The sequence below is a fragment of the Pogona vitticeps genome, chromosome 2 (genome assembly GCF_051106095.1).
Source record: "Pogona vitticeps strain Pit_001003342236 chromosome 2, PviZW2.1, whole genome shotgun sequence".
Taxonomy (NCBI): domain Eukaryota; kingdom Metazoa; phylum Chordata; class Lepidosauria; order Squamata; family Agamidae; genus Pogona; species Pogona vitticeps.
In genome coordinates this window covers 240,279,717-240,297,934 of record NC_135784.1, presented here as the reverse complement: position 1 = coordinate 240,297,934, position 18,218 = coordinate 240,279,717, and the positions used below count along the sequence as shown (strand labels likewise).

The following is an 18,218-nucleotide window of genomic DNA, read 5'->3' as shown; positions in this document are numbered from 1 at the left end:
CGCACCCCCCCTGCCCCAGTTGCCTGCCTTCCCCTGCCTTTCAGGTTGCCTGCCTGGAAGCACGGACCCCATTGCAGCCTTCTCCCTTTCCGAAACACGTACGCGCACTCCCCCCTGCCCCAGTTGCCTGCCTTCCAGGCTGCTTGCAACAAGACAAGGTATTAATTTTTCTCTCTTAAATATAGTGTTTCCAGGCTATGAGACAGAAGAAAATGTGAGAAAATAGGGTAGGGTTACAAATGAGAGACCTCAACACTGGCCTTTCCCTAGTAAAACTGAATGTTTGAGGCAGAATAAATTCACAATAAAAAACTAATCTGGAAGCATTCTTCCATTCATGTAGAACTTGGCACTGGTGCAGTTGGGTGTGCACATTCTGAAAACATGTGGAAGTGTTGGTTTTTTAATGTAACTTTGATGATTCTCCTTCCAAGGCAAGTCTTTTGTAAAACTAATAGGTCCAGATTGTACACCAGACAGCATGGCTAGTATTTGGGAATGATGGAGATTGGAGTCAGAAATGCCTGGAGGGGCATCAGGTTGCCTGCTTTTGTTCTTAATGAGTCTTAATGTGGATGTATTTATTTATTTAAAATATTTTTACCACATCTTTCTCCTTGAAAAGAACTAAGGCAGCTTACAACATTAAAAGACAAAATTAAGGCTAACCCAAATGAGCATATAAATACTAAAAAGGTCAAACAAATAATTTATACACCCCTGTTAAAATGTCAATGGTCTGTGATGTAAAAAAAAATGAGACAAAGATAAATCATTTCAGAACTTTTTCCACCTTTAATGAGACCTATCAACTGTACAACTCAGTTGAACAGCAAACTGAAATCTTTTAGGTGGAGGGAAGTAAAAATAAAAAACTGAAATAATATGGTTGCATATGTGTGCACACCCTTAAACTGATACTTTGTCAAAACACCTTTTGATTTTATTATAGCACTCAGCCTTTTTGGGTATGATTCTATCAGTATGGCACATCTTGATTTGGCAATATTTGCCCACTCTTCTTTGCCAAAATGCTCCAAATCCCAGATTGCAAGGGCATCTCCTGTGCACAGCCTTTTTCAGATTACCCCACAGATAATTAGGTCAGATTCAGGTGTGGGCTCTGGCTGGGCCATTCCAAAAGGTTAATCTTCTGGTGAAGCTGTTCCTTTGTTGATTTGGATGTTTGCTTTGGGTGGTTGTCATGCTGAAAGATGAAGTTTCTCCTCATGTTCAGCTTCTAGCAGAATCCTGAAGGTTTTGTGTCAATATTGACTGGTATTTGGAACTGTTCATAATTCCCTTTAGCTTGACTAAGGTCCCTGTCCCAGCTGAAGAAAAAAAGCCCCAAAGCATAATGGTGCCACCACCATGCTTCACTGTGGATATGGTGTTCTTTTGGTGATGTGCAGTGTTGTTTTTGCACCAAACAGATCTTTTGGAATTATGGTTGAAAAGTTCAACCTTGGTTTCATCAGACCATAACACTTTTTCCCACATGCTTTTGGAAGACTTCAGATATGTTTTTGAAAAATTGAGTCAGGCTTGGATGTTTTTCTTCGTAAGAAAAGGCTTCCATCTTGCGACTTTACCCCATAGCCCAGACATATGAAGAATACGGGAGATTGTTGTCACATGTACCATACAGCCAGTACTCGCCAGATATTCCTGCAGCTCCTTTAATGTTGCTGTAGGCCTCTTGGCAGCCTCCCTGACCTGACCACTTTTCTTCTAGTCTTTTCATTAATTTTGCAGGGACGTCAAGTTCTTGGTAATGTCACAGTTGTGCAATATTTTCTCCACTTGATGATGACTGTCTTCACAGTGTTCCATGGCATATCTAATGCCTTGGAAATTCTTTTATGTCCTTCTGACTGGTACCATTTTTAACAATGAGATCCCTCTGATGCTTTGAAAGCTCTTTGTGGACCATGGCTTCTGCTGCAGGATGTGACTAAGAATATGTCAGGATGGACCTACTAGCATAGCTGATCTTTATTTGGGATTCCTCAGAGGCACTTTAAAGGATGGCATAACATACTACTACATAAACCCCACACATGGACGCCACCCCCCCCCCCCGGTCCTTGGAAGAATGGTCTTTAACAAAGCCAGTCCCTGGCATTAAAAAGGTTGGGGACCACTGTTCTAATACATCTAGATCTTTTTCACACCTACCTTTTCATGCTATCTCACTGTTCTATATTTGCGCATTTAATTTTTCCTGTGTAAATGTAAAAAAAGAACTTTTTCCTTGTTGAAACTTCTCTTTGTTTTGGCCTACTCCTTCAGTCTCTTAAGGTCTTACTGAACGTTTGTTCTATCTTCAGAACACCCCTCTGATTAGCATCTTCTGACAATTTAAGGAGTATTCTCTCCAACCATTATCAAAGTCATTTATGAAAATGTTGAAGAAACACCAGGCTTAAGACAAAATGTTATGCCACCCCATTAGTTTGTGTCTATTTTCAGTGCCTATCAATGCACTTCTTGTACGTTGACAGGCATTGAAAATAGAGATTATTTGGTATTCTAATATACTAGATTCCACTTGATATTAAGGAAAACACATAGAAATCTGTGGCTAGGAAGCAAAGAATTATTTATGGGCTCATATCCCTCAAGACTACCTTTATACCACATCAATGTGGTTTGATACATTTTTCAGTAATAAAAAGACTTAACTGCCCATTTAAAAACATATTAGGAAATACTAATATCCAGTAACTCGACTAATGGTATTGCTTCCATAGTTCTGTGCATCATGGCATATTTAAACGATTTTAACTGAACCTGGATTTAATCAGAGCTAACTGTTGGAAAAGGAACTGGGGAAAAGTAACACAATATAATAGTTTAATTATATAACTAAAATAAAAAAAATTATAGTGGGTAGTAATATGTATTATTTTTAATGTCCTCTATCTGTCTGCAGTACCAGCATTACAAAGGAAGCGACTTTGACTGTGAGCTAAGGCTGTTGATTCACCAGAGTTTGGCTGGAGGAATTATTGGTGTCAAGGGTGCTAAAATCAAAGAACTCCGAGAGGTAATACAGTGTTGTGCTTTAAAAAACATTTTCACATTGTACATACTGTCTTATATGTTTAGGTCATTGCATTATAAATCTGCCTTTTAACTTTGGGTCAAAAGGAAAGAATCATTTTTAAAAATTGTTCAGGGTTGGGAGTTTTTTTAGCTGTGATGACTAAGATTGATAAACTTTTCCAATGATTTTTCATATACAGTGGTGCCTCGCTTAACGAGCGCACCGTATAACGAATCCGCATTAGCGTCGGCCCCAATGGGCAAAACTCGCATAGCGAAGATCAGTAAGCGTTTCGCTTACCGATCTTCGCTTTGCGACACCTGCAGATCAGCTGTTCGGCGGTTTCAAAATGGCCGCCGGATGCCCAAAATGGCCGCACACAGTGTTTTTGCGCCCTCCCCTCGCTTACTGAGGGTGCGAAAATGGCTGCCACACCCTGGAAACTTCACTAAACTGTGAGTTTTGTGCCCATTTGGAACGCATTAAACAATGTTTAATGCATTCCAATGGGCTTCCCCGTTCTGTTTAGCGAAGTTTTCACATAGCAAAGGTTAATCCGGAACGGATTAACCTCGCTATGCGGGACACCACTGTACAGTGGTGCCCTGCTTAACGATTACCCTGCTCCACGACAAATCTGCTTAACAATTAGGTTTTTGCGACAGCAAAACGATGTTTAGATAGCAAAAAACCGCTTTACGATGATCGGTTCCCTGCTCAGGAACCGATTTTTCGCTTTTACGGCGATCAAAACAGCTGATCGTTGGGTTTCCAAAATGGCCGCCTGCTGTGTTAGGGACGGATTCTTCACTTTACAGGGAGGAGAAAATGGCCACCCTATGGAGGATCTTCGCTTTATGATGAGGTATTACGTCCATTAGAATGCATTAACCAGTTTCTATTGCATTCTAATGAACTTTTTACTTTCGCTTGATGACGATTTCGCTCTACAGCGATTTCGCTGGAACGGATTAACGTCATCAAGCAAGGCACCACTGTAATTCTTGCCCTGTAGCTAAGGCAACCATTTAGGTGTTTGTTGTTTTTGAAAACCTGTACACTAAAACTTGGACTAATTTAACAGCATGACCAAAGTGGCTGTAGCTTTTGTGCAACAGGTATTCTTACCACTTAGAATTCCATCAAAGTGTTAGCATATTAAGTTTACTAACTGTCAAGGTAATATTTCTACCACTAAACTATGTTATTTCTCCCTGATTACAACTAAATGTAACTTTAGACTACATTTGAAGGCTTAACTTTTGGTAATGGTGACAACAGCAAAAGTTGCGCCACAATTTTCTACATAAGCATGTTTGGTTGATCTAGTCCATTGAAAGGGGTAAGTTTCAGCTTTCCTTTCCCTCAGTGAAAAGCTTTGAACATTCTGGCCCATTGGGACATTAGTGCAGAAATATTTCTTCAAGTTTTCTTTAAGGGATTTAATTTCTTGTTATTAGTAATAATACTAAAGATAATTATTATTGATTATATTTATAGTCTTTTCCCATTACTAGGTAACGCTTAAGGAGACTTACAAATGCCATAAAAATAAACTAAATAAACACAAGTCTAACCATAAAATAATTACCATATTTTTCACACCATAAGACTCACTTTTCCCCACAAAACGGGGGTGGAAAGTCTGTGCGTCTTATGGAGCGAAGAAAACATTTTCCTGTTTTCTTCTAAAAAAATGGTGCGTCTTATGGAAAGGTGCGTCTTATGGAGCAAAAAATACGGTAAATTCCAAAGAAAATCAAACATGACTATAAAAATTAAATCTGATATATGAACAAACTACAGTACATTAAATACTGTATTTTTCAATGTACAAAAACCCCACACATTTTTACTTAAATAGTTAGACAAAAAATCGAGGGTCGTTTCATACACAGAAGGCAACCACTTTCCCTGCCTTTTGCGAAGCCACAGGGTAAAGCAGCCAGGAAAGGGCAGCACACTTGCACCCCTTTGATCCTTACACAGGCATGAAAGGGTTTAAGCTTCAAAGGGGTGCGAGCACGCCACCCTTTCACGGCTGCGTTATCCATTTCCTAAGACCCGTGGGGCTTAGGAAGTGGGTAATGCAGCTGTGAAAAGGTGGCAGGATCAAAGGAGCGTGAATGTACCGCCCTTTCACGGCTGCATTACCCATTTCCTAAGATCCGCAGGGCTTAGGCAATAGGTAAAGTAGCTGTGATAGCCAGGCCCCTACCCAGTTTGTAGCTTGATAGATTCAAAACAACTTGAATTTGGAGTGGCAACTAACGCAGGTCTTTCAGTACCAGGGTCTTACGATTTCATTACCATACACAAGGTAACTAGCAAAATTGCTGCATATTACGCCAGTTAAAGGTCCTGGTCCTAATTCAAGAGTAGGCCCACGCGAAACACATTCAAGTAATCAAGGCACAATGTAACTAACACATGACTCTTGCAAAATCGCATTAACCAAGATAATGTCATTGGTATAGTAAGTAGAATCGTGCAGAAGCACTCCTTGTCTTCGTTGCCATCTGGAATTGAGTGACAGTACAGAATGAAGGAGCACTCCAGACTGTGAATCTGATATTTTGGGGAAGCTCAACCCTTTTTAGAACAGGTTGATTCCCATTCACCAGGTTTGACTTTTTTACTGACCAGCTCCACTTGATTTTTTGGGGAATTAATTTCATCTTTTTCACCTGATCCAGACCTTAATCCAGCTCAGGCAATACTCGGTGGATACTGACTGCTTTCTTGATGATTGGTAACAGGAAGTGATAGAGTTGAATGTAATCAATATTTTAGAAGTAGTCTAACTCAAAACTGTGAAGGGCCTCATCTAGTGGCGTTGTGTAGTTGTTGAATTGTATGGATGATAGGTTAGAGCTCTGGTGTTACTACTTGCTAATGGCCATGGTATTGAATTGTGCTTCCCCCACCAAATGCTGAGTGTACTCTAAAAAGGATTGGAACCATGGGGGTATAATCTATAAATATCCGATCTGGTCAGGCAATCCATAAGGATGCCATGGAATATTAAAAGATGCTGTAAGTTCCAGGAGAACTAATAAGGTCATAGTCCCTTCAACCAGTTCCTGGTATAGCTTATGTAGCAAGGTGATCAAAGCAGTCTCAGTGCCATATTGAGGCTGAATGGCCAGTTGAAGTAGGTCCTGATATTCACTGCTATCCAGGAGTATTTGGAGTTGCAGAACTATTGCCCTCTCAACTGCTTTAGCTGAAAATAGTGAATTTGAGACTTGCTTATACAGTGATGCCTCGCAAGATGAAAATAATTCGTTCCACGAGTCATCTGGCGTTGCGAAAATTTCGTCTTGCGAAGCGTGGTTTCCCATAGGAATGCATTGAAATTTAATTAATGCATTCCTATCCGTCTTGCGAAGCATGGCCATGGAAAAATTTGTCTTGCAAGTCACAAAAAAATCGCAAAATGCTTTCGTCTTGCAAGTTTTCTGTTGCGTGAGGCTTTCGTCTTGCAAGGCATCACCATAATTAATCAGGACCTTTAGGTTTATGGCAAGTTTCTTTAATGAGGGTTTTATAATGGGTCCCTCCAGACAGGAAGAAACAGTTGTTTTCCTGTTTTGAAGAGATGACATCTCTGTGACAGGGTCTTCATTGAATTCAGTGAAATAGGTGGATTTTCCGGCTTACAGACGTTAATTGTTGCAATTTCTTTAATTAGGAGAAAAGCTTATTGGGGCAAGTTAACTTTTTTGTGAGAGCTGAGCTTGTCAAGAATGTTGAATTTGTTTTTAAACAAATTTTGTAGATTTAACTGGGATTTGTGGGAGGAATCACTTTTTGATCAAATTTTGAAAAACTGGGTATAGGGTAGTTAATTGTTCATAGATCACATAGTGTAAAAGATTGGTGGAATGTAGGGAATCAGGTCACTGATGCCTTATTTGTATATGGCAGCCATAAGGTTCTTTTTCGAGAACATTTCTCCACAGAGTTATCAGTTTCTCCTTAACTTAGCCTGTGCTTGTTCAACAAACAATTCTTCAGAACAAACTACATTAATACTGTGAAGATTACTCACTAGTTGAAGCTTTTTCTAAACCCTCACAATGTTTAACATTTCTCTGCAGAACACTCAAACCACCATTAAGTTGTTCCAAGAATGTTGCCCTCATTCCTCTGACAGAGTGGTGTTAATTGGTGGAAAGCCTGATAGAGTTGTGGAATGCATCAAAATAATACTGGATCTCATATCAGAGGTACTTTATTCTAGAAAGCATAATTTGTGTATTTTTCCCTGGGTGCATCTTTTGTGTTAAGGCAGTAATCTTAATGCTGCAATTGTTGGAGAATATGGGGAAAGTTTAAGCTAACTGAATGTAAGCAGCAAATTTCTTTATAAATTGGTAGTTCTTAAATTGGTATTGTGTGGGCATGTAAAGACACATTTATTCAGACCAGATTTTGGCTTATTTGTTTGCTGAAGTAGGTTTTAGGAAGTGGGTGCCACTCAGTTTTATTTGCAGTGAGTTAGCTTTTAAGTTTCAGATGTTGTTTTGTTTTATCTTGTACTTGATAGTTGATACCAGTACTATTTGTACTGGAAAAGAAGAGTATACATTTAATGTATAGTAAACACAGACTGGAAATGTTAACAATATTGCCCTTGTTTTGTTTTTTATATTAGTCTCCAATCAAAGGCCGTGCACAGCCTTACGATCCAAATTTTTATGATGAAACGTATGATTATGGTGGATTTACAATGATGTTTGATGACAGAAGGGGACGGCCTGTCGGCTTTCCAATGCGTGGAAGAGGGGGGTTTGATCGGATGCCTCCAGGTCGTGGACGTCCCATGCCTCCAAGAAGAGATTATGATGACATGAGCCCTCGCAGAGGACCACCTCCCCCTCCTCCAGGCCGTGGTGGTAGAGGTGGTAGTAGAGCTCGGAATCTTCCTCTTCCTCCCCCTCCTCCTCCTAGAGGCGGGTAAGTTAATTTTGTTAATGCCTTTATAGAGCAGTGCCAAGTTACAGTTGTGTAGTATCAGGTGTGATGGCACTGAAATTACAAATAAATAGGGTTCTGTTTTATTTAAGTTTTTTAAATCAGGTAAGATAGATTTAGCAGGCAAGATACTTTTTTAGCAATAAAAATGGCTGGCCGTTATCTAGTTATCAATTTGCTTTTTCAACTGACAGCTGTTAACTTGGTGTTTAATGTCCTTATAACACTGAAATATGGATGGGGTACCTGTGTTTGGTTTGTTAAATGAAATTTCAGTATGATATAAATATATACTCTGCACTGTTTTTTGCTTTCTAGGGATCTTATGGGTTATGATCGACGAGGCAGACCTGGTGATCGCTATGATGGAATGGTAAGTTTCTTTCAGTAGGAGAAATTTCAGTTCACCCCTTTCTCCAGTAAAGAGCACTCGGATATGGTTGTCATAAAAGAATAGACTATAGTGGTGCCCCACATGAAGACAATAATTAAATTTTTCAATTTCAGCTTTCATCTAAAACTGTAATTTTAAAAAATGACTTTTGGGGGAAATCAAGGAGTTACAATTGAATTGACAGCACATTATGATTACTGAGACACTAGATAGTGCTTCTCAGCAGTATTAGATTTTAGTGTAATGTTACTTTTACAACTAATGACTTAGTCTAGTCTTTGTGAAGCTAAACTTCGAAAAATGTCAAACTGCTCTTAAAGTCAGTGAAAGGTTTTGGAGCAGTTGGATAAATCATTGCTTCATGTTATTGCCAGCATTTGGAGCATAAGCGTTTAAACTGTCTTCAGCTTCAGAAATATGGTGTTCTGCTGGGATAAGAATGTGGTTTAATTGTGGTTTACCTCAGTTAACCTTCATGTCTCACTAAAGGAGAGAATGTGCAAGCAGTGTTTTAAGGTGCTGGAAGTTAGGTAGTGATGTTTGTTCACCCATGTTTATCCCACTTTATAGCAACTAAGCCTGAACTTGAAATGTCTGCTATCCTTAAAAGCAACTCTTTGGAACTGAATGCCTTAGAGTAGCATGACAGATTAGGTTTCAGTGACTCTAGTTTCTGATTAGCCATTTGCCAGATTGCACTAGAGATCTTTGGTATAATATGTCTGTAGAATGTTTCTATCATTTGAAACAGCACTATGTATTTCTGGAGATTAGTATTTATGTATAGAGTGCCAGAATTTCTTATGTAAACATTAATGAATTATTAAGAGCAGGTAACTTGTAAAAAAAATTAACAGTGATGGTGCATTTTCAGTAATAAGAAATGCCTTAAGTGTGTGTGTTTTCTTCCGAAAATAACTACATTTTAAAATCATTTAATGAAATTCATTAAATCTCAGTGGAAGAGACTGCATTTCTTCTTGAAGGAGATGCATGGATAATACAAATGGAACTTGCAGAATTTGAGGATTTCCAGCCCCATAATTCAGCCATAACCCCCCAGGGCACAGTTCTGTCTTCATACTGTTATGTCATTTTTCCTTCAGAAAATAAAAAAAAAGCATCCCACAGCACTGTGGGTTTCCTAGTAATCTCTGAGATTTGCAGGGATCAGTGGGAGAGGTGATGGTAGCTTTGTTGGAGGCCGCCTCTGTTTAGTGTAATGGACAGTGGGACTAGCCCTCCCATGGACCTTTGTAAGTCACAGATATCGTTGGGACATCTACAATGCAAGCAGAGTACAGTGGTACCTCGATTTACAAACTTAATCCATTTTGGAATGATGTTCATACATCAAAAAGTTCGTAAGTCGAAGTACCATTTCCCATTTGAAATGCATGGGAATGGAATTAATCCGTTCCAACATTTCAAAAGGCAGGGGGAAAGGGCTGGAAATTCCAATTTCCTGCCCTTTCTCCCTGCCTTTTTGGCTTCAGAGTTCTCAAAACAGCTTCCTCCGATGTCGGGGGGGAGCCCTTTGAGACCTCTGAAGGTGCCGATCGCGGCAGCAGGGACACCCAGGGAGGTCTCCCATGGTGGTGGGCAAGCCCTGGGAGACCTCCCTGGGGGTCCCTGCCGCCGCCGCAGTCGGCACCTTCGGAGCTCTCAAAGGGCTTTCCCCCCAACATCGGAGGAAGCCCTTTGAGAGCTTCGAAGGCAAAAAGGCAGGGAGAAAGGGCTGGAAATTCAAATTTCCAGCCCTTTCTCCCTGCCTTTTTGCAGGGAACTATTTACGAACGGGTCTGTTGGCAAAAATTGGCATTGACTTGCGAACGGAGCCTCAACCTCGTTCATAGGTCGAGGCTCTGTTTGCAGGTTGATGCCAGTTTTTGCCAATGGAGCCGTTCGTAAATTGAAAAGTTCGTATGTAGGGACGTTCGTAAGTCGTGGGTTGACTGTACTTTTCTTGTCATTCAAAGAAGTGGCATGAGAATGGCATGGAGGTACCCTGTTTCCTTGAAAATAAGACCTAACCTGAGAATAAGCCTTAGTATGACTTTTCAGGATGCTCATATAAGCCCTACCCCCAAAATAAGCCCCAGTTAAGTGAAACTCTGGCTTACACCATTGTGCAGCATTCTGCAGCAACCAGAAGAAATACATGACTGTATTTGAATAAATGCAGATTGTTGTACAGGAGGAAAAAAAAACATCCCCTGAAAATAAGCCCTAATGTGTTTTTGGAGCAAATATTAATATAAAAACCTGTCTTTTACTCAGGAAAACACGGTAGAGAGGGTTGTTCTGTCTTATGGCTTAATGGTTTTCACTCCCATAAATAGGGCTTGAAAAATCTACTCTGTGAGTAGTGAAAAAACGCTGCTTGAGGAGCCACAGCTCCCTCTGACCCTCCTTGCCTCCTTACCCTCAGTCCATTTCTCTCTCTGATCCTGCAGTCTTCCCCTCCCTGTTCCCATTGCAAAAGGAAAAACAGCCCTCTTCTCGCGAAAAGAGTGGCACATAGATATATATAGCTCTGCAGGAGAATGTAGAGTAGTTCCATGATGGAGAATATAGAGATTCCCTGCTCGCAATTTCAACCGAAAGACCTGGCTCCTTATGAGGCCTGGCACTTTTGCTTTCAGTTTTATTTTTGCTGGAGACATTCAAAAGAAAGGCATTCCAAATAGAAGCTTCATTACCCCACAGGCACGTAGGTAATAAAGCAACCCATGTCTGAGGGTATATTTATTTCAGGTTTGTACGCATTGTTATGTAGAAAGTGCTTTGTTTAAATTTAAATTTAAGTTTAAACATAAATTGCAAGGCTATAGTCCAAGTCATGCTGACTGGTGAAATTTTTGACTGTCAGGTGAGACATTCTAAAATTTTTCAAGCCCGGCCCATAATTCTGCCTGGAGAGTTAGGCCAAATTAAGGGACTGGAAGTCCTCAAATTCCAAATGTCCTATCCCTGGTGGACAACTACAGTATAAAATGGACATAATGCACTAGACCAGGAGTCTCGGCCTGCGGGCCACATTTGGCCTGCCTTGCTGTTTTATCAAGCCCCTTTCGCTTCAGCCCATGCATGCAGCAGTGGGTGGGCACATGTTCTTTTGGCACTCAAAAATTTTGAAAATATCTGATGTGACCCTCAGGCTCAAAAGTTTGGAGACCTTTGCACTAGACTATGTCAACAGTTTCCTTTTGAAGTTAAACTATGCAAAGGGGAGTGTATGCTCATAAATTTCAAAAGACCTGTAGTTTTAAAATTTCATACAAAGTTTTGAACTTTTAAAAATTAAAATCAAATCGCTCAGAATTGTATTGGGAATGAAAGATAAATTGCAGTGGTGAATTATCACTCATGAAGGTTGCACTCCTCGTCGTATTGTGGCCATACAACCAAGAGTGCATCTGGTATTTTGTGGATTAGTGATAATGCACTGCTGCCACCTAGTAATTTTACTTAGGGATATTTAAATTGCTAGTAGGATTCTGGCCACAAATTATGCTTAATTTAACGGGAAAATTGTTTTTGTTAAAAATGTACTTCTTTTCTTTCACATTGTGATGTATGCTGCTCAACAAGATGATGCAGTGTCATGTCAATGCTTGTGATGATATAGAAGCACCAGAAATGGTAAGCATATTCTCATATCTGTTTTAATCTGCTTTGATTTTATTTGATTTTATTTTTTATTTTTGCTTTTGTAGTTAGCAATTGCCAGTTTAAGGATATTTATTAGTGAGGAGGCAGAAAAGAGCTAATTTTCCTAGTACACTTTTTTGTAGTCAGATCAAATCGAATCAAATGTTTTATTTTATTATAGTCATTGACCAGCAAAAGTAAGCTATATTATTTAAATTAAGAAACATAAAATCAATCTAAAAGCATATATATACATATATATAATTACATTCATACATTGCATTTGATATTATATATTGTAGTCAGAAAATGTGTTGTTGATTTTTAAGTAATAGAGGCAGAAAGCCTATACCCACGAATATGGAAACAAATCCCAATGAAATAATTGGACTTTAATTCTAGATAGCAATACTTAGCACCAGTATCCCTCCATTGAAGTACCTGTCTATACGCCAAGAGTATTGTGAAGCATTATTGTTTTTGTTACATTAATAGAAGTCAGAATCCTGTTGCTAGTTCCGTTTAGAGTACACCCATTTAATCAGTTTTTGAATAATGAATCTCATTAATTCAGTGCCTCTACTCTAATTGATACCATGCATAAAATTTTGGTCTGAAGGGCTAAATCTTTTCTTGAGGTATGGGAGAAACCATTGTGGTAAGAAGTTAGTTTAATAGTGGCTCTACAGCAGGGGTGTCCAACCTTTCACCTTCCCTGGGCCACATTAGAAGATGAAAATTTGGTTTGGGCCGCACATAAATTTGGTTTGGGCTGCATGGAGGGGGGCAGCCCTAGCTGTCTTCCGCAGCCCCGCTCCAAGCATGCTTGCTGGCAGCTGCGATCTCAGCAGAGGCTGCCAGCTTCGACTCCGGTGGCTTTATGGGGCCGGGAGGGGGTCCATCTATTGACAGGGATGGCGCAATGCAGTCACACAGGCCCCATCTCACCTCCCCTCCCGCTCCTTCCTTCCTTCCCTCTCCCCCCCCCCCCACTGTTGTGACATGTCCCGGCCGCAAGCACCGGCAGTGTAACTTGAAACTTTGGCATTTCTTTAAAAATAAAAAATTGCATTGGGCCGCATTACGAGCCAACCTGGACCGCAGGTTGGACAAGCCTGCTCTACAGCATTGCCCAGCAGATGCTTGGTTTATGTAGAAGCATTTGTGTTGCATCCAGCCCAGAAACACTAGAACATGTGGCATAGTAATTGAAGTCTTTGTCATAATGGCTAATACCGTATTTTTTGCTCCATAAGACGCACCTGACCTTAAGATGCATTTTTATGGGGGGGGGGGGGAGATCAGAAACTTTAAAAAACTTAAAAGAAATTCACTTACCAGGTACTGTAGACTGAGCCTTTCTCTTTACAGTGCCTTGGTAGACCCCAGAACAGCCAAAAAAGAACCCCAAACAGCTAAAAGGCAGCCGGCAGCTGGCAGCCATTTTGTGCTGTTCTCCACTCCTGCTCCTGCTTTCCCCTCCCCTCTCCCCACCTAACACCTGATCGGGGCTGGTCTGAACACTTCCTAGGCAGCTTTTAAAGCAAGTATGCACGTTTCTACACAAGCAGGTTCCAACTCAAACAGAGCACCTTTTCCCCCAAGCACTAACCCCAAACATACAGCTTTTAAACTACATTTTACATTTAAAAACGACAATCCCAGGCAGTCCCAGGTCTCTCTCCCAGCTAACTGCTTGGACTAGCAAGGAAGCAGACAAGCAGCCTCTTCACTAACTGAAAGTTTGAATTTCCCCGCTTTCCCTGCCTTCCCCACATGTTAGGTATGCTAATATCTGTGCACTGGAGGATTGTGGGAGGAACATCCAGCCCCTGATGGAGGTCCTGTGGGGCACCACAAAACAGTAGCTCTCTTGGCCTCTTTTGGGACTGGGGCTGTGCAGCCCTGTTCTGATCAGGAGGTGCAGCCGGAGGGTCACCATGCCTTTGGGGGATAGGGCACAGAAAGCGGCAGGAGGTTCAGAGGCCATTCCAAATCATACCTAGCAGGGGAGATACCATGATCATCAAAGTAGTTTTCCCAGGGTGAGGCTCATCTATTGCACTTTGGATGTGCTGACCCCTGTGATTTCCCCAAATATGGGAAAATCAACTGCCTAAGTGGGGGACTGTGTTTGTGGTTTCCCCTGGTTTTCTAGAATTATTCTTTCCCCTTTTGTCCTTGGCTGTTTTCACTGCCTGCTGCCAGAGGCCTCTTGGCCTTGCTGGTTTTCCAGGTGGGCTCCAGGAAGCAGATCCTAGAAAGCCAGTAGTGCAGAATGGTGAGGTCCAAACAGCAAGCAGTCTCTGGTGCTAGTTCAGAGGCCTCCCAGCATGGCAGTGGGGGGCTTCTGGATGGTGGTGGTTGAACCCCTTTTTTACTGTATTTGTTCCATAAGACACCCATACTTTCTCCCCCACTATTTGGGGGGAAAGTGCATCTTATGGAGCAAAAAATACAGTAAATTTTCTGTGCAGCCAGATTTAGTATTTTTGAGACTGTAAGATTTTTTAAAAATAGTTCTTATTTTCCTGTGTTCTGCTTTCCTGAGACTGCTCAGTTTTGAAAGCCTGTGTATGTGTTTACATAATTTTATGTTCTAGGGCCAAAAATATACAGATGTCTAGGAAGGCCCTCTTTGAATTGATGGAGAAAGACATTGGTGTTAGTTTTAAGGTTTGCATAAATTGGCTCAGTTTATTAACAAGGTGCAGGAGCACATCTCGATTGCACTATGAGGCACTTGACTGAGGTGGACCCTCATTGTTTGTGTGTTACAACTAGCTATGGCAAGTTATTCAAACTTTATACTGATACCATGGGTAGGTGTGAGTGTTGATAGAATTGTAGCAAACCTTTCCAGCCTGCTGTAATGCAGTGAAGATTAGTCTGTTCAGAGCAATGGGGTTTCCCTTACACAAAAAGGATAGAGTCTACCCACACACAGTAGAGCATGGTGTGAATGGGAGGAATGAAGAATTACAATTCTGAACTTTACGATGAGAATTGTTCTAGCTCTGATTTTGTATAACACACTGCTTTTATCACTGCATATTTGTTAATCACTTCATTTTACATTCAACTCCCATCAGGAAGAACTTTTGAGTTGAATGAGACCTCTGGTGGTGGTACTTTTCAGTATCTCATGTCCCAGAGAAGTGCTGTGATTGATATTGCTGGGGGTCTTTGGCAAAAGGCCTTGTAATCTCTCATGTTTGTCAGGTAGATAGGCTATGAAGCAAGCCATTCCTTATGAGATCCTGAAGCTCATAGGGGTACCTGAACTTAGCAGTTTTCAGAAGAAGTCTAATTCTACAATTTTCAGCCATCTAGAGTATTTTTTAATTTAAAAAAGGCAAAGCGCACTGCTTATATACCGCCCCATAGCACATAACACACACTCTGGGCGATTTACAAGTTAATTACACAGGCTACACATTGCCACCCTCCCGGTGAGCTGGGTACTCATTTTACAGACCTCGGAAAAACAGAAGGCTGAGTCAACCTTGAGCTGGCTACCTGGGACTGAACCCTGGGTCATGAGCACAGTTTTGGTTGCAGTACAGCAGCTTAACCACTGTGCCATGAGCCTCTTCCTCTTGTTATGCAAGGCAGTTAAAATTCAGAATAACACAGAAGCTAAGACTTGTTTTTCTTATTCTTTTTTTCCTAATAGTTCGAGGGTGGATCAGGATATGGTAAGTTTTTATGCATGTGTCTTGTTCACAAATTTTGATTCAGTCATTAAAAGGATTAGATGCATACGTTTTAAATCAGACTATTCTTATGCAGGGGGTCGTGGTTCTTACGGTGATCTTGGTGGACCCATCATTACAACACAAGTAACAATACCCAAAGATGTAAGTAAATATATTAACCTCAATGTCTCGGTCATATTTTAAAGTTAAAAAATCAGACATAATGTTGCTGTAGCATATTGGACTTCCTATATTCTTGTTCCCATTCTAAGCTTTTATTTTGAATAGAAAGGAAATAGGTTAAAATTTGTTCTGCCACTCTCCCTCATTTACTAGTTATTGAATATATTAAGCACTTATCCTGTTCAATAATTTGTCAAGCTGCGGTAGTATGTGCTGAGGTAGTAACTTAGTAGATTGTTACTACTGTATTTAATTTATGAGCCGCTATTTAAAAGCTGTCTTTCTTTTTAGCTGGCTGGTTCTATTATTGGAAAAGGAGGTCAAAGAATTAAACAGATACGCCATGAATCAGGAGCTTCAATCAAAATTGATGAACCTTTAGAGGGTTCAGAAGATCGGATAATAACTATTACAGGCACACAGGACCAGATTCAGAATGCACAGTATTTACTGCAAAACAGGCAAGTTGGCATTCAGCTGTGCCTGTTAACTATCTATTAACATTTGAACTTTCTCTTTTATATAATGTGTATTTCTAAAAAGAGCATCAATAGAAGTTAATGCAATTAGTTTATACTAACACCTGCACTTGGTAGTATGCCTTTCTCTTCTGTTTTTCATTCTTACTCAATGAAGACATCTTCAAAACTAATCTTGCTGGAAGGTGACCCTAACCAAGCAGTCCTCATTTCTCTGGTGAAAACTGCTGCAAAAATCTGCTTACAATCTATTACATAGAGCCTGTAGAAAATATAGAAGATTTCAGTGGATGTTGGTCTAGTTCTGTGTGGAAGACTAGTGATTTTGTTGTTTTTAGATAACTAAACTGACAACAAATCGCAGTCTACCATATGGCACAGGCCATGCCTCTACAGGACAAGTTGAAAACTGTAGTTGTTGTTAATGCAGCATTTCACACCTCACTGGCATTGTTTTCTTTTCTGCCGTGTGTAACTAGATTTTACTTGCTTTATCTTCTTTTAACATCTGCTGTCTAGAGAGCATCTTGCATTGTATAACTTTTAATTTTGGACTGCAAATAGCTACTAATTATTAAATTGTCAAATTTAACCAATATGCTCTTGTCTAATTATAATTAAAATTTTAGTATTGTAATTATTGATTCAAATTGTTTGTTCAACCATTCTAATATATGCCTTTTTTTTCTTTTTCCTTATAGTGTGAAGCAGTATGCAGATGTTGAAGGATTCTAATGCAAGATATTTTTTCTTTTTTATAGTGTGAAGCAGTATTCTGGAAAGTTTTTCTAAGACTAGTGAAGAACTGAAGGAGTCCTGCATCTTTTTTTTTTCTTAAATCTGCTTCTGTTTAAAAAGCCAACATTCCTCTGCTTCATAGGTGTTCTGCATTTGAGGTGTAGTGAAATTTTTGCTGTCACCAGATGTAATGTTTTAGTTCTTTACATATAGGTGGGTGGGAGCGGGATGGCTTGCGAAACTAACATTGGTATTTTGAAACAGCAGCAGAGAAAGTGGATTTTATTTTTGTTCAATGTTGGTTGTAAACTGTAATGTTTTTCTGTCACAATGTGAACCATCTGCTTGATACCTTTTTTCCTTTGTTTTGAAGAGGGAAAAGAGTACTGATAGGCCGCTTACCCTGGCATCCATTCGAAGTGTGCAGAATGTTATGCTCTTTTGTAAAATGTTTTATGATTTTAAAAATAAATTTAGTGAACCAATGATTGCAGTCATTTCTTTATGCATATTTGGTAGCTAAAACACATCCTCTACACCAGTAATTGAACTTGGCTTCTCTCCCCCCACCCCATACCAGAGAAGCAGAAGACCAAATTTCAGTATTTTAATAAATTCGGGATATTGACAATTAACACGAGTCCAGACCTTGGTGCGTGTGAAGAATTTTGAAGTATGTTGAATGGCTTTATCTTTGTTACTTCCAATGTATGTCCCTAATTATTGTATTGCAATATGTTGGTTTGAATAAAATCTTGCAAAGTTCACTTATCAATGAATAAATGTAGAGAATATCAGTTTAGTAATTCTAGCCTTGGCAGTTTTGCCTGTTTTCAGTTGTAAGTTAATGTTTCCATTGTATAAAAACTTGAATGAAACAGTTGTATCTCCTGGTTGATTTGTATAAGAGAAAATATCAAAAGAACTTCTGGATGTTTCCATGTTAAATCTCAGCATTTGCATTGATAGCTTGCAAGTTTATTTGTCTGTAATAAACACTGTAATAACACCCAACTGGATTTGAAGGATCCAGTTTTCAATAA

The 18,218-nt window shown here is 39.9% G+C and overlaps 1 protein-coding gene and 1 pseudogene across 8 annotated transcripts in view; both read left to right on the top strand.

The window, feature by feature from the left end:
- HNRNPK (heterogeneous nuclear ribonucleoprotein K) overlaps window positions 1-18,218 on the top strand; it is a 26,499-nt gene extending 8,281 nt beyond the window's left edge. For 4 of the 8 annotated variants that reach the window (XM_020812846.3, XM_078386132.1, XM_078386130.1 and 1 more), the window contains 9 exons: window positions 2,936-3,049; window positions 7,153-7,281; window positions 7,710-8,011; window positions 8,348-8,402; window positions 12,018-12,068; window positions 15,754-15,775; window positions 15,855-15,937; window positions 16,250-16,419; window positions 17,199-18,218. In XM_020812846.3, the coding sequence (XP_020668505.1) occupies window positions 2,936-3,049; window positions 7,153-7,281; window positions 7,710-8,011; window positions 8,348-8,402; window positions 12,018-12,068; window positions 15,754-15,775; window positions 15,855-15,937; window positions 16,250-16,419; window positions 17,199-17,229 (957 nt within the window). In that variant the 3' untranslated portion in view covers window positions 17,230-18,218. Of the gene's footprint in view, window positions 1-2,935; window positions 3,050-7,152; window positions 7,282-7,709; window positions 8,012-8,347; window positions 8,403-12,017; window positions 12,069-15,753; window positions 15,776-15,854; window positions 15,938-16,249; window positions 16,420-17,138 lie in introns of all 8 variants that reach the window. The other 4 variants (XM_020812841.3, XM_020812844.3, XM_020812843.3 and 1 more) reach the window with 1 other exon arrangement.
- Window positions 14,072-14,226, top strand: LOC140705061 (U1 spliceosomal RNA; annotated as a pseudogene).